This window comes from Drosophila teissieri, chromosome X (genome assembly GCF_016746235.2).
Source record: "Drosophila teissieri strain GT53w chromosome X, Prin_Dtei_1.1, whole genome shotgun sequence".
Taxonomy (NCBI): domain Eukaryota; kingdom Metazoa; phylum Arthropoda; class Insecta; order Diptera; family Drosophilidae; genus Drosophila; species Drosophila teissieri.
Genome location: NC_053034.1, coordinates 22,077,861 through 22,091,414, shown reverse-complemented (window position 1 = coordinate 22,091,414; position 13,554 = coordinate 22,077,861). Strand labels below are relative to the sequence as shown.

Genomic DNA, 13,554 nt, shown 5'->3' with positions numbered 1-13,554 from the left:
GAGGTACAAGCGGGGGAAAAAAGTGAACTTGAGCTCAAAAAGTCCATTCCACCCACTTGCTCCAATGCTCATCACCGCTCTGTGTGCGGGCAGAGAACCTGTATTCGTTTTTGCTTATCCGTCCATGGCCACGAGGAATGGAGTGGGTGCTTTTCGGGGGAGTTTCAGGTGATCTGGGGGGAGGAGCAACTGCAGTGTGGATAGCCCCGCATTGTCTGCTCTGCTACAATACAATCTAAACCCTTTACTGCCATCTTACTTATTTCATGTATGCCTCCCTTCTTTGTGTTTTCAGCGCTAGCCAGGAGTAAGCGATCGGTGATCGGTCCCGAGAAGATGGCTCCGCCAAACTGTCTGCTGGCGGTGCTGGCGCTCACGGTTTTCCTGGGGGCCAACAACGCACTGCCTATCACCTCGCGCCCCATCGAGGGGAATGTGCAGCGGATGGTGTGGGAGGATTGGGTGAACCTGGACCCAGAGCAGAGAAACCTCACCAAGGAGAAGAAGATCACCGCCAAGTCGATATTTACGCTACCGTTTCGCCACTGTCCGCAGGGTCACACGCTGTTCAACCAGCTTTGCATCCCGCAGTCCAACATTGATCCCACGGATCTGATCAAGCAGGAACTCATCCTGGCCGGTGGCTCCAATGGCAATCCCCCACCGCCGCCCATTGGAGACTACGACTACGGGGATGACGAGGAGAGTGAGGAAATCGTGTACGACCTTTCGGTAATACCAACAGCCATGCAGGATGGCATCCCGCCCAGCGTTGGCGACGGGGATCAAGCCCTGCCCAGCGAGGATGCCCCACTGAAATTCAACATTTTCGAGAAGAAATTCCCCACGGGCACGGGAGAGTCCGAGGAGCTGCCACTGCCGCCGGACATGGTGGCTGCAACATATGCCAAAAACAGCAGTGCCACAGCAGAAACATCAACTAGCACAGCGCCCACGTCACCGACGACTGTTGCCATAGCGGCAGTTCCTTCGGCAGAGCCCAGTAAGCCCATTTCCGGCGGCGATTTGATGGCGGCCCCCAGTGATGCCTTCTCCACATCGACAACACTTACCATGCCCAGCAGCAACTCTACCACCACCACCACCACCACCAACGGGGACGTTGTTAACCAAGTGGAGGCCATTGTGTTGCCGGCGGATCAGGCGCACGATGGCTCTCTGCACCTGGTGACCAGTTCCCTCACCGACAATGACAGCGATGACTCCTCTGCCACAGTGAATGGATTTAACGCGGAGGCGGATCTGGCCCAACTGCTCAAGGTCGACGCCTTTTTGCCGGCCTACGATGGCAGCATTGAGTTGTTGCCGCCGCTTTTCAGTCATCGCAAGGTGGCGCCGCCGCTGAGCGCAGACCAGGATGTAAACACCAAACAGGCGGTTGAGGCTGCAGAGAAGGTGGGAACGGAGCTGGAAGAGGAGGCGGAAGAGGAGGAGGTGACCGCTACGGACATAGTACCAAGTGAGGAGGAGGAGTATACCACAGAGACGGCAACGAGCACAGGAGACACAACTGTTGCGGAGGCGTCAATGGATACATCGCCTGCCACCTCCACCTCCACCTCGGTCCAATCACCATCACATCCGCCAGAAGAACCCGAGATAGATGAACGTGAAAATCGCCTGGTCTTGATAAAATCGAAAGTGCAACCGGTTCAGTTAACGACAACAACTTCGGCAACAGCAACAGCAACAGCAACAACAGCAACAACTGCAGCTGATGTTGCTGCTTCGAGCTCCTCAACTGACCGGTTTCACTATCAGCATTTTGTCGAAGATGTTGCCGCCAGCAGTACCACGACGGCAACACCAGAGCCCAGCAGCAGCACTGCCGGCGAGCCGATGGAGCAGTCCGATATGCCGGCGAGTGACAATGACAATTTAATGACAAATACAATTGGCGGCCGCGGCGACGAGGATGATGATGGGGGCCATAAGGCCACCAGTGAAATTGATGTCCAACAGGAACTGCGGCTCATCAACGAGCTGGTAAAGGGCAAGCAGCGAAAGCAGCAGCAGCAGCAGCAGCAACAGAAACAGCAGCTTGAGCCAACCAGTACAGAAGCGACTTCGGCGTCAGCGTCAGCGTCCATATCAACATCAACATCAACTGAGGATTCCACCACTACAACAGCAACAGCAACAGCATTCGCAAATTGGTCAAAGGTGATGCCGCAATTAGGCCAGAGCACATCTGAATCAGCAGCCACAACAGAGACAGCTGCCACATCGAGCCAGGTCATTGAAAGCAGTTCGACCGCAGCGACAGCAGCAACAGAAGTTAAACATTTAAGTATTACTAATCGTAGCAATAGAAATAGTAAAATAATAAGAGTAGATCGCTTGGCCGAAGAGCCGGAAGGAACTGCCGCATCTGAATCAACTGCAGCAACCGCAGCAACTGCAGCAACTGCAGCAACTGCGGAATCAGCAGCAACCTCCGCCACGCTTCCCAACAGCAGCAGCAACCCAGATGGCTACACGCCCTTCTGGTGGCTACCGAGCATTGGGTGGCGCCTGGACCGCCAGCTGGATGGGAATGGCGAGGATCAGTCGCTGTTGCTGCGGTTCTTCAGCACATTTCGCGGCAGCAACGCGGCAGCAACCACACGCTAAAAGCAACATCAGCAGCAGCAGCAGCAACTCCTGGCTCTGGCCGGCGATTAGAGCCACAGGAAGTAGCTGGGTGCCGCATAGTCTAGTGCAGCATAGTGTCGTGTTAGCAACAGCGTTTCAATGGCGTGTTGAAGTTTGTTCACAGTTGTCTCACCTTTACACTCTTTCCTTTTCTCAGTAAATATTTATTGTCTTTTAATGTTTTAATCGAATGTCAATTGTACATAGCATGTCCGAAACACTTACACTTACTTACTACTTAGCAACCACTTTTGCGTATTTTTTTTGCCTTGGCGTTATCATACCTTATTCTTTGTGTTATTGCAACTGCTTTCTTTTTTAAGTTGTTGATTTAATTTTAGGGAAACTTTTTTTTACATTACAATAGTTTTATATGTGAGTGCTGCTGTCGTTGTTGCGAGCCTTAGCAATATTAAATTGTGATTACCTAGGCATATGAATTGATCGTTAGACTTAGGAAATCGTATTTGTATACCCAGAATCTTTTGATGTATCTTTTTTTTTACTACTATTATTACCCTGGTAACCCAATATGTTCATATATGTGCGTACAATCTGAGCATTTGTTGTAGCTGTCTCAGTGTATATACATTAGTGCAGAAACCTTTGAAGTCAAAGCATTTTTAAATCCAAGCATCTACTAAAACAACACGTGTATCTATACTTAGAATGTAAGCGCAACAGTTATGCTAAACATTGTAGACACAAATCGAAACTAAAGCCTAAAGAATAGTGTAATGCATGTATATATTTATAGAAAATGCGTTTCGATCCATTAACTCAAACTAATCGAATCGAAACGAAACGAAAAGAAACGAATCAGGCACCCAACATGTTTTTGTCAATTGAAATTCAACCAACAACCAAAGTTCAGAAGAAAAACAAATGCAAAAATGCAAAAAACGTCTATTTAATTGGCACAATGGCGATTGTGCGGCTGTGGTGCCTTCCTCACCATTTGATAGCTGGCCAAAAGTCTGCGGTAAGTATCCCACTATGAATTCGGTGCGAATATGCTGGATTAGCCACAACTTCGAGGGGGAACGCGGGGCGAAACGTATTCAACCGTATTGCCAACCGCCACTGGGCTCAAACTTTACGAAGATTCCTTTATTGCTCACCTCAACAGTCTGGCCGAAAACTGGACGCTCGACTCTTTCCACTGCGAATCGGCCAAAATGACAAAAAGACAGACTCAAAAGGAACTAAATATTGAAGTGCTGGCCGACAGGTGGACAGAAGGACAGATGGAAGCGTAATGGTCGGGCCCAAAGAGTTGTCAAAGAGAATTTCGTTGCACCAGTCTTGGCAATACACTAAGCAAAAATAAATAAAATCTCCTGACGTTGGAAGTACAATTTTTAATTCGGCATCAATTACATCACATCATTTTAGCTCTAAACAACAAAATTCAGCGGTTTTCCAATGCGATTTGGTTGGATTTATACACTGCAACGCTGTTATCAGCCAGTGAAGATCAGCGAAATAAATGCACCTATCAACCAATTTATTGACTTAAATAAGTCGTTCTTCTCAGTGGAGCCAAAGGCAAATAAAGCGCGAACGACAGGTGCCAGCCACTGACGAATCCAGTCGGCAGATGCATAAAGCGGTCGAGGACTTGGGGGTCGGAAACAAAATCAGCTACAGGAAGCCCAGGCACGGGCACGGGCATGGGCATGGGCAAACACACACACTGGCGGAGAAATGACTAACATAATATGCCAAAATATCTGTCAAAAATATTCGTTGTAGGTGTGGGTGTGGGGGAGGGCTGCCGCCGTCCGTTGCCGAAAGAAATGCATTAGGAAAATATGGAATTTGCCCGCAGCAACGAAACTGCGCGACTTCCCCCGTCTCATTTCTTTGGTGGCATCTTGTCGGAAAATGTCCTCAGTGAACATATGCAAAAGGCATGTTAACATGGCGAATAAAATCATGTGTGCCTGCATCTGTGTGTTTGCCTAACGAGCTGCATTAGTCGCTGATTGCAGCAGCTGAGCTGTGCTGACAGATCCAGGTGCAGGGAGCGGGTCGGGGGCGGGGGCGGGGTGGGCAGAGGTAGTGGCAGCGGCGCCTGGGAAATACGCATCTTGTTTCCGGCAGCTCACCACCTGGCTTCAGTCGCCCCCGCCAACTTTAAATTTAAATCCCAAATGCACCATCAACAGCACCAGCACCCGCACCTCACAACACACACGCGCCATCTGTGGGCGAGTGGCAGAACGCTCTGCATTTTGTTTTTCCCTGCATACTTTAAGGCTGAGAGTGTTAGTGTAGCGAGGAAATTAATTGCAACTGGATGTTAGCACTGTGTTACACATAAGAAATTACATTGATGGGCACCTAGAAATGCACATAAAAACCATGAAGCAAGGATTCAGAGATAAAGAACCTCAAACTGGGAAGAAAGCAGTTTGTTGGCATTTTTGAACGGATCATAAGTTAGTCAATTTTCCGAAAACGTAGGCGAGTGAAATTTTTCTTCTTATTTAAAGGGTCTTTTTACAAAACTAAAATTACATAAATTGTTTCGATCTCCGTCAATGTAAATAAATAAAGATCTCATTTTAGATTACAGTGTAATTAGTGGGGTGATAACAATTTTTATTTCACCAAATGTTTCCGAAGAAAGACAGTTCTGCCTGAATTTTTAGATGACATATTTATATAGAGAATTTCTCGCCCACGTTCCGGCACAAGAGAAAATAGACTATTTAAATTTTTAATAGAAACCCTCGATCTTTGTAATAATTGGATAAATGAAAAAGCATCACAATTGCCCGGACTATTAAAATCTAAATAACTGTAAAATGCTTTCCATACACTTGGGAAAAGGGATGTGGGATGTGGAAATGGACTGAAAAGCGTCTGCGTGTGTGTCTTCAGTAATCCTGCGGATGCACACTGGGGCAATAGTAATGAATAGTATGGGCAAAAAAGGAAATGTTTTTGTACTTATGCTTACGATAATTTTGTGTTGAAGCGAACTAATCATCACTATAACTCGATAACAGAAGTAGTTGCAAATGAAAGACATAATTCCCGAACTATTAAACACTTGTTTCAAAACAAGAGCTACTAGGATTCTGAATTGCTACTTCATTTGTATTAAAAATATATAAAATACATACAAGTAGATCCCTTTTATCCATAAGGTGGCACAAGAACTTGAACGAAAAATTTGTGGCCCAGTGTGCGTGGTAAAAGGAAACTTCTGTTTATTTAAATATTAAGCAGAAATGCACACACACAATCACACAGGCACTAAAACGCTTGCAAGTTGTGTCTGCTTGCGAGTGTTCGTATCTGTGTGTGCATAAAATATAAATGAAACGGGCCTAATGCTTTGCAATACAACGTTTCAAAGTGTTGTGCAGTATTTTAGTTTTCAATGCCTGAGCTTTTATGCAAAGTAAACAAACCACTCACACACCCAGGCACTTACACACACACACACACACACCTAAACACAAGTACAGTGCTGGAAATATGTTATAATCCAGTCTTGCCATATTAGTATTTCACTTTTTTCATATTATTAGCGTGAATGTTTCTTTAGCGCTAAATTTTACATGTTCTTCCCTTTTTAGAGCATAGACTGAACTATTTATTTCAATAAGTGAAAACTATGAGTTTTTTGTATGGCCTCAGGAATGAAATCTTTGATATTATTCGAAAATTTGTACCTAGAGTTTCTTCCCCAACTGTTGCAGCAATAGCGCATTTATCCATACATACATAATTTTTCAGGGTACATATTTGTGTTTGTATTTAGCAGTTGAGGCATCAGCCTTTGTCTGTAGAACAAACCAGCCAACGAAAGCCCACAAACCAGCCACGCCTTCTTCACCAGACCCCTTTTAGGAAGCCGCCCACCCCCTGATAAGCCCTCACAGCCACCCCTTTAAGCCGCCCCTTTAAGCCACCAAAGCCCATACCCATGGCCAGTGAACTGAAGCTTCACAATCTGCTCAATGAATCTCAATAAGTTTGTCATGGCTCTATGGCTAATGCACGAGTGTGTGATTGCCAGTGCGTGGGTGTAAGTACCGTGGGAGTGTGAGTGGGAGTGTGAGTGCGTATCTGTGTGAGTGCGTATCTGTGTTTGCTTTGCATTCGTGTGCGTGTGCTAAATCAAGCGGTAATTGGTTCTTCGCCTGCCATTTCCACTGCCAACCAGCCGTTCGCCTGTGCTGTTGTTTATATAATTGAAACTAACACAAATAAAGTGCAAAAGCTTTCTGATTATGGGTATTTGCGCCTGCCGCACAATAAGGCAACTGCCGGCCCCACCTCCAACGTTTTCCACCGCTTTCCCATTGCCCCAAGCCCGGAGTTCTGCCAGCGGGAAACGCTCGAGGATGCACACCTCGGGGACAGTGGGTCCAGACTGGGTTCTCTCCCAATCAAAATGAGAGGCTGGAAGAAATCCTTTGCACTGTTGGCCACTGAATTATAAAACTCATGCTAGACAACTGAAAGAAATGAAGGCTTCACTGGATCCAGCCAGTGTAAATGTTACGCAATAGGGTACTTGTCCACTTACTGCTAAGTAATTCCGCAAACGAAAATTAGAGTTAAATGAATGGCTCTGGAACTGATGAGGATACAAAGATATTTCGAATGATTGGACAATGATCTGTGAAATGGCACGTGTTTATTGTTTCATGTATTAGCATAGACTTGACAAGAGGACATGGGTATGAATTTCGAACTATGTGCATCCTGCACGTGTTTGATAATGCACCTCGTAACATAAGTAACAAAGCCAGGTTTTCAGGATGCATCCACTCCTTGTTGCCCACTGTGCGGCAACCATAAAAGCCAAGAGTGCGTGTGTGCTTGATTACTGGCGTAAGCTCGTGTGCGTTTGCTTACTTAAGCTGCTGTTAACTTAAGTATAACAATGATAAGGATAACGTCGGGCATTTAGTTACCTACCCCAGCTTCCAACACGTGTTTGCACCTTATTTATCTGCCACTTTGCCTCCGCTTCCATGGGCCCGAGTTTGAGCCACTTGCTCGGCATTTCAGCTAAGTAATTGGAATGGCTAAGATTGGGCTCTAGTGCCAGATACCACTCCGTAATTTGCCAAAGACAGTGCGCATATCTCCGCCTGTCTAAGCCTTAAGTCAGCTCATTACCCAAATGCTCACTGATCATTCAAACGACCAGCATCCAAAGGCGACCGCCTTCGCACTGCATCTCAATTAGTGGCAATAAATGTAGGTTTCATTCAGGTGCAAAGCACAGTTCTGAATTTCATATGTGAATGCCGGCAAGGCACCTGATTTTTGGCATCTGCATCTGCCATTTGCAAATTCTAGGGGATTACCACATCACAATTATTTGACTTCAATTAGCCCATTGCGCCATTTCAGCCAGATCAGAGCAGATTGTTGTGATGTGCTTTATCTTTGCTCCTTTTAAATAAGTGCGATACTGGATTATGTACAGTGTAAGCTTTCAAAGAAAAGGTGATGGCATATTAACTTGGTATCCAAATAGATAATCAAAAAACGTCTTCCTCTGTTGGACACTCGGCTGGACACTTTGAACGGCCTTTTATTCCCGGATCATTTGCACCATTTGCAGTCATTGCTTTCGCGGCTCGCATTTTTAATTGAGGATAAAAGCTGTTCATGGAAGAGCACAGTGAAAAGTTGAAAAAAACGAGAAAATGGGTGGAAAATGGTCTGGGTGGAAATGGTGGGTGGAAAACAAGCGTGTTGAGCCGCCTGTGTTTTGTGTAATTTTGGGGAAAAACCAAAGCCCAGCAATCTCATAATGCGTCGTCGCATTCATTCGTTTTCCGTTGTCCGGCCGGAAAGCCACGCCCCCCCTTGTCTCTGGCCACTTGTCATAAATAAGCAGTGCAGCTTGCAGGACCTTGTTTGCCACCCAATTTTCCCAGCGCTTCCCCCGTTTTCCTCGCGCTTTCCTCAATTTTCAGTCCACAATCCTTGCTCGCACTTCGAATCCCAGGGCCCTCGCATTGAACGAGCGAATTCAATTTAACGAGAAATTGCAACAATCAACGCTGCTCCTGTGTCCTGCGTCCCGCGTCCCCCGCGCCGCGTCCTCCCACCAAGGATAAGCCACCCGCTCTCCTCCCTGCATTTTTATGCCCCCTGCACCGCACCACTCCCCTCCACACATCCTGCGGACAGTCGGCGGGCGGGGAGTGCAAAAAATTGCCAAAAAACAACGCGCAAAAACGCAAATGTTCAGACAATGGCAAGGATTCCGAGCAACAGGAGCCGCAAAAACAACAAGCCGAACACGAGAGAGACGGCCTGAGGGATATGGAAAGAGAGGGATATACATATGAGGCAGAGAATGAGACGGGTGGATGTGGCAAGGACGGACTGCAGCGGCACAAAAAAATTGGGGGCAGAAAAAGGCAGCGTATGCCAACAATGTAATTTTGACGCTTGATCTCGACGGACACACATGCACCTATGCACAGAGAGAATTAAATCGTCCCCTTTCAAAGTCTGGACATAATCATACTAGCTTAAGAGAAAAATTCTATATTTGCTGCCATTGGAGTTAGACAAAAAAGAAAAGTTTATTTCAATATTGGTTAGATCGATAAATCAAATCAGACATGGCAACGGAAATACGTAGATTGAGCTTTTGCGTCTGTTTATTTTGAAATCTAAGGTGAATTTGTTCTTAAAACTAATTCCTGTACTAACAGAGGGTCATGCTACAAATTAGTCATTGCAGTGTACGTTCGTATGAAAAGCAACTGCAAAATGGTAGATGGAAAACGCGTTGGTTTCACAGAACAGCGTAAAAACTATGCTAGATAATGGACACCGAGGAATTCGCTGCCCGCAGCTCACAAAAAACGTGGAATTGTGTATATGGGGGTGTATCGAAGCGTTAAATACCCTTCAAATTGTACCTATTTAATAGCTTTCACTCGGGTGTCATGCACATAGCTCCTCTGCATACATAACTACTTTAAGAACAAGTAATGTGGCATTCCCAAAAGCGATTTGAACAAGCCTCATTTGAATAAGTTCAGTTTATAAAGGTTTTCCGCGCAGTAAGAGACTTTGGATTGCATAGAGTATGGCACCCGGAGAAAAGGAAGCATGCCTGACCACTTATGTGTGGGTCAGTGCATCTGTGTGTTGGTCTGTGCGTGTTTGTTTGGAGGTTTTGCATCCTTTTTTGGTTCGTTTTTCACGCGTTTTTCGTGCGACTTTCGCGTGGTGCATTATTACTGCCGAAACGCCAGCAGTTTCCACACTTTTCCCACCCACAAAGCCTCATAATATTTCATGGCTGTTGCAGATTGTTGACATTTTGGCTGCTCTGCACCTCCAGGCCGCGTCCCGTTCGCTTTTTCGCATTTTTTCTATACCGGAGTTGCTGTAGTTGTTTCGATTATGCGGCAAACAGGGGGCGGGGTCTTTCACAAAGCAGCCACTGCAGCGGATGCAAACAAACGCGGCCAGAAGCGCCAGGAAAATGTTGGCATAGGGGTGGGATTTTAGGGGCTTAAGTGGAGTGGGAGTCCCGGGACTCCAGGCAAACCAGGCAAACCAGGGGATCCGGGGGAGGCGGGGGATCCGAGGGTCAGCTGCCTCCGCAGTCGCGTGCAAACAGGATAAAACGCGCATCTGTCGCAGTGTCCATCATCATCATCATCACCCTCATCAACTCCATCATCGCAAGAGCGTCCTCATCAGGATGTTGCAACGGATATGTCCATTGTTTTGATGTGAGTTTTGGCTTAGACGCAAAGTGGGCGCAGGGGTTTTCCGGTTTTCCACTCTAGCCGAGGGACTCGTGGTTCAGAGCAGCCTCTAAACGCTCTAGTGGAAACCTTAATGGAATAAAGTTTAATATTTAGATACCGACAGAAGCTAATAAGTTTTTATTCAAAGTTAGGAATAGTTAATTACTGAATAGGCGTATTCGTTGTAATCCACACTTCAACGGCGAGATCAATACAGACTGATCCCAGTAGCTCCTCAGTGAACCATCGAAACTGATTGCTTCCGATTCGTTCCATTTCACACTCCCACACTACATTCCGACTGTCGAGCTGAGGAGCACTTCAGAGTCGGCATCCGGGATTCAAGCTTGTTCAAAGAGGACCCGCTGCACATAGGAGCTCCTCAAATGTGCGCCGCCGTCTGCGTGATGGTCACGGTGCCCACCGAAGCCGAGGAACTAAAACTGTACCCCAAGCCGCCGGTTGCCACCTCATACTGCTCCAGCTGCGGTGGTTGTGTAAGGAGCAGGTGCTCAGATCCAGATCCACCCAGCATCGAGCTGTGCGAGCGCTGTTGGCGCTTGACTCAGATAGCCGGGAGCAGTGTGCATTGCGAGGCCGCTCCGTTGGCGTCCGGCAATACGGCAGCTCCTAAGTTCCCTGCTAAGAGCAGGGCCCTGCAGCTGGCCAACCTTAAGGAGGACGCCTCTTTGGAGCAGCTGCTGAGGGCCATTGCCCAGGAGCTGCGGCTGGAGGACGTCTTCTGGTCGCACGACATCGGCGGCAGGCAGCTCCAGGCACGCTTCGACCTCCTGCAGGACGAGCGATACGAGAGGCTGCTGTGCACGCTGCAGGACTGGGGCGTGGGTGAGCGACCCGGCACCCATGTGTCCGCCCTCAGCTGTCTGGAAACGCGGGCTAAGCCCGGCCTCCAGGTGCCCAGACAGGAGCACGACGATGTCGTGGACCAGCACCAGGAACAGAGCCAGGGCTGGCAGAGCTTTATGGACTCTGTGCGATGCAGGCTGAATGTCAACCAAGTGGTGCGCCAGGTGCGTCGGGATGCCACGCTGACCTTTGACTTCGTGGTGCTGCTCATGGCCGCCGCCCTGCTCTCGTGCGTGGGTCTCGTCGAGAATAGCTTCCTGTTCCTGTCCAGCTCCATGCTGATCTCCCCCTTGATGGGCCCCATCATAGCGGCCATATTCGGTTCGGTGATCGGCGATCGCGACCTGCGCTGGCTGGGTCTGAAGAACGAGCTCCTGGGCATAGCTGCGTCCGTGATCATTGGATTCCTCTTTGGGGGCATAGTCTGTGGCTTCGGCCACTGCTTTGCCATATCCACGGGTCTCACGGAGGAAATAGTCTCGCGGTGCGACACACACTCCCTTGCCATCGGGGTATGCACCGCCCTGGCCTCGGGGGCGGCGGGCGCCATAGCGGTTTTGGGTGGCAATACGGGCTCCCTGGTGGGCGTGGCCATCTCAGCCTCCCTGCTGCCGCCTGCCGTCAATGCGGGACTTCTCTGGGCCCTGGCCATCGGCGTCCACATACTGCCGGCCGACCATGAGCCCCTGGCCAGCCTGGTGAAGCAGAGGTTGTACTCCTCGCAGCTCTCCGTGGAGCTGCTGGTCTGCGCAGCTGTCAGCATGGGCCTCACCCTCCTCAACATCATTTGCGTTTGGCTGATGGGAGTACTGGTTCTGAGGATTAAGGAGGTTGCTCCAGCGGTTCAGCGGCATCAGAAGTTTTGGCGCCACGACGTCCGCACAGCACGCGAGGTGGCGCTACTAGACCCGGCCCTGCAGAGCGCCATAGATCGCCTGGACGAGTCGCAACTGGACGCGGACACGTCGCACTACCAGCGCTCCTGGTCGCCGGGGATAGATCGCCAGGCCGCCTCGCACACGGGAATCGGGAGCTACGACATCAACCTGTCCAGCAGCAAGGACCAGCCGAACAACTATCACACGGTGCACGGCTTCCAGGAGTTCTGCATCACGCTGCACCGCCTCAAGTCTGCGCCCAAGGTCGTCCCACCGCCGACTATAATAGAGCTGTTTACTCGCCCGGCACCCAACTCCGACCAGACGAACACTGGGGGCAGTGGCTTCAGCAGCTGCCGCAGCTTGCCGGACATCAGCAGCCATTCCCGTCTCTGGCCACATGGACCATCCAGTGCCATGAGCATCCAAGGCCTGTTCTTCGGTTCAGCCAGGAGCGGGGATCCTGGACCCGCTGTCCCTGCGGCAGCGAGTCCAAGCAGGGAACGCGGAAAGCGGAGTGTCCACTGGCGGCAGGAGAAACTAGAAAGGGACCTCGTCCTCAGGAAGGAGGTCCTGAACAGCAGGGACAGCAGTCCGCTCAGAAGGACCGGACAGGTTCTGCTACCCCTCCCCAGGCTAGAACGCCATTTCTCGGCGGATCGGACCCTAAACCTGTTGCCCTACGGCAGGCCAGGGGTAGCGAGTCCCTTGGAAGAGCAGGACGAGTTCCAGGCTTAGCAGTGTGCTCAGCCCCAAGTCACCTCTTTAAACTTACCACTACCAGGCACTAGGCACCAGGCACCAGACACCATCAAGAGCTCCGCAAACATCCAAGAGGAAGCCTCGGGCTTCGTGTCCAGCTTTGATTACTCGCCAATCCGGCGGCGGTGTCCTTGTTTGCCAACCACTTTGCGCCGCCAGCACTGGCGGTTGTGAAATTTACAAAAAGATGTGTATTCTATGAACTATGTAAAAACTGATGGAAAAATATATAGCTTGGACAGCACGCAAAAGCTGGTCTAGTTAATTGCCTATTCCCAACAGGTGAACTACCCCATAAAATGCTGATGAAATTAACCTCGGGTGGGCCAACCAGCGTTTGCAGATTTAAACAACTAGCGATGTATGTAACGTATATACTATACTATATTTCCTTTGTATCTATGCACATCCTTGCACTCCTTTTACTGCACAATCACTTCGCGTGCATTTAGCTGTAAGATCAAACAAACTAACGAGAATATTTGTACCTGTGGGCGTTATAAAATGCTTCCATTGATGAAATTCTTTGTGTTCACATTGTTTTGAACCAACTGCTTTTGTGCGTCCAATCGCCGCCTCCCGGAGGTCAAAGGGAATCAAATGAAATAAAAACCATCTATTTTAATTTTTTG

The 13,554-nt window shown here is 48.8% G+C and overlaps 2 protein-coding genes across 3 annotated transcripts in view; both read left to right on the top strand.

Annotated features, from left to right (window-relative positions):
• LOC122623100 (protein folded gastrulation) overlaps nucleotides 1–3,917 on the top strand; it is a 29,495-nt gene extending 25,578 nt beyond the window's left edge. For both annotated transcript variants that reach the window (XM_043802037.1, XM_043802038.1), the window contains exons 4-5: nucleotides 296–3,637; nucleotides 3,785–3,917. In XM_043802037.1, coding sequence (XP_043657972.1) covers nucleotides 337–2,634 — 2,298 coding nt within the window. In that variant the 5' untranslated portion in view covers nucleotides 296–336 and the 3' untranslated portion in view covers nucleotides 2,635–3,637; nucleotides 3,785–3,917. The remainder of the gene's footprint in view (nucleotides 1–295; nucleotides 3,638–3,784) is intronic.
• Nucleotides 3,918–10,649: 6,732 nt separating this feature from the next.
• On the top strand, nucleotides 10,650–13,155 carry LOC122624145. Its single transcript, XM_043803589.1, has one exon. The coding sequence runs from the start codon at nucleotides 10,802–10,804 to the stop codon at nucleotides 12,896–12,898; it is 2,097 nt and encodes a 698-aa protein (XP_043659524.1). The 5' UTR covers nucleotides 10,650–10,801; the 3' UTR covers nucleotides 12,899–13,155.
• Nucleotides 13,156–13,554: the final 399 nt, after the last annotated feature.

Coding starts and splice junctions, on each gene's coding strand:
- LOC122624145 (XM_043803589.1), top strand. CDS start 10,802: ATGTGCGCCGCCGTCTGCGTGATGGTCACGGTGCCCACCGAAGCCGAG.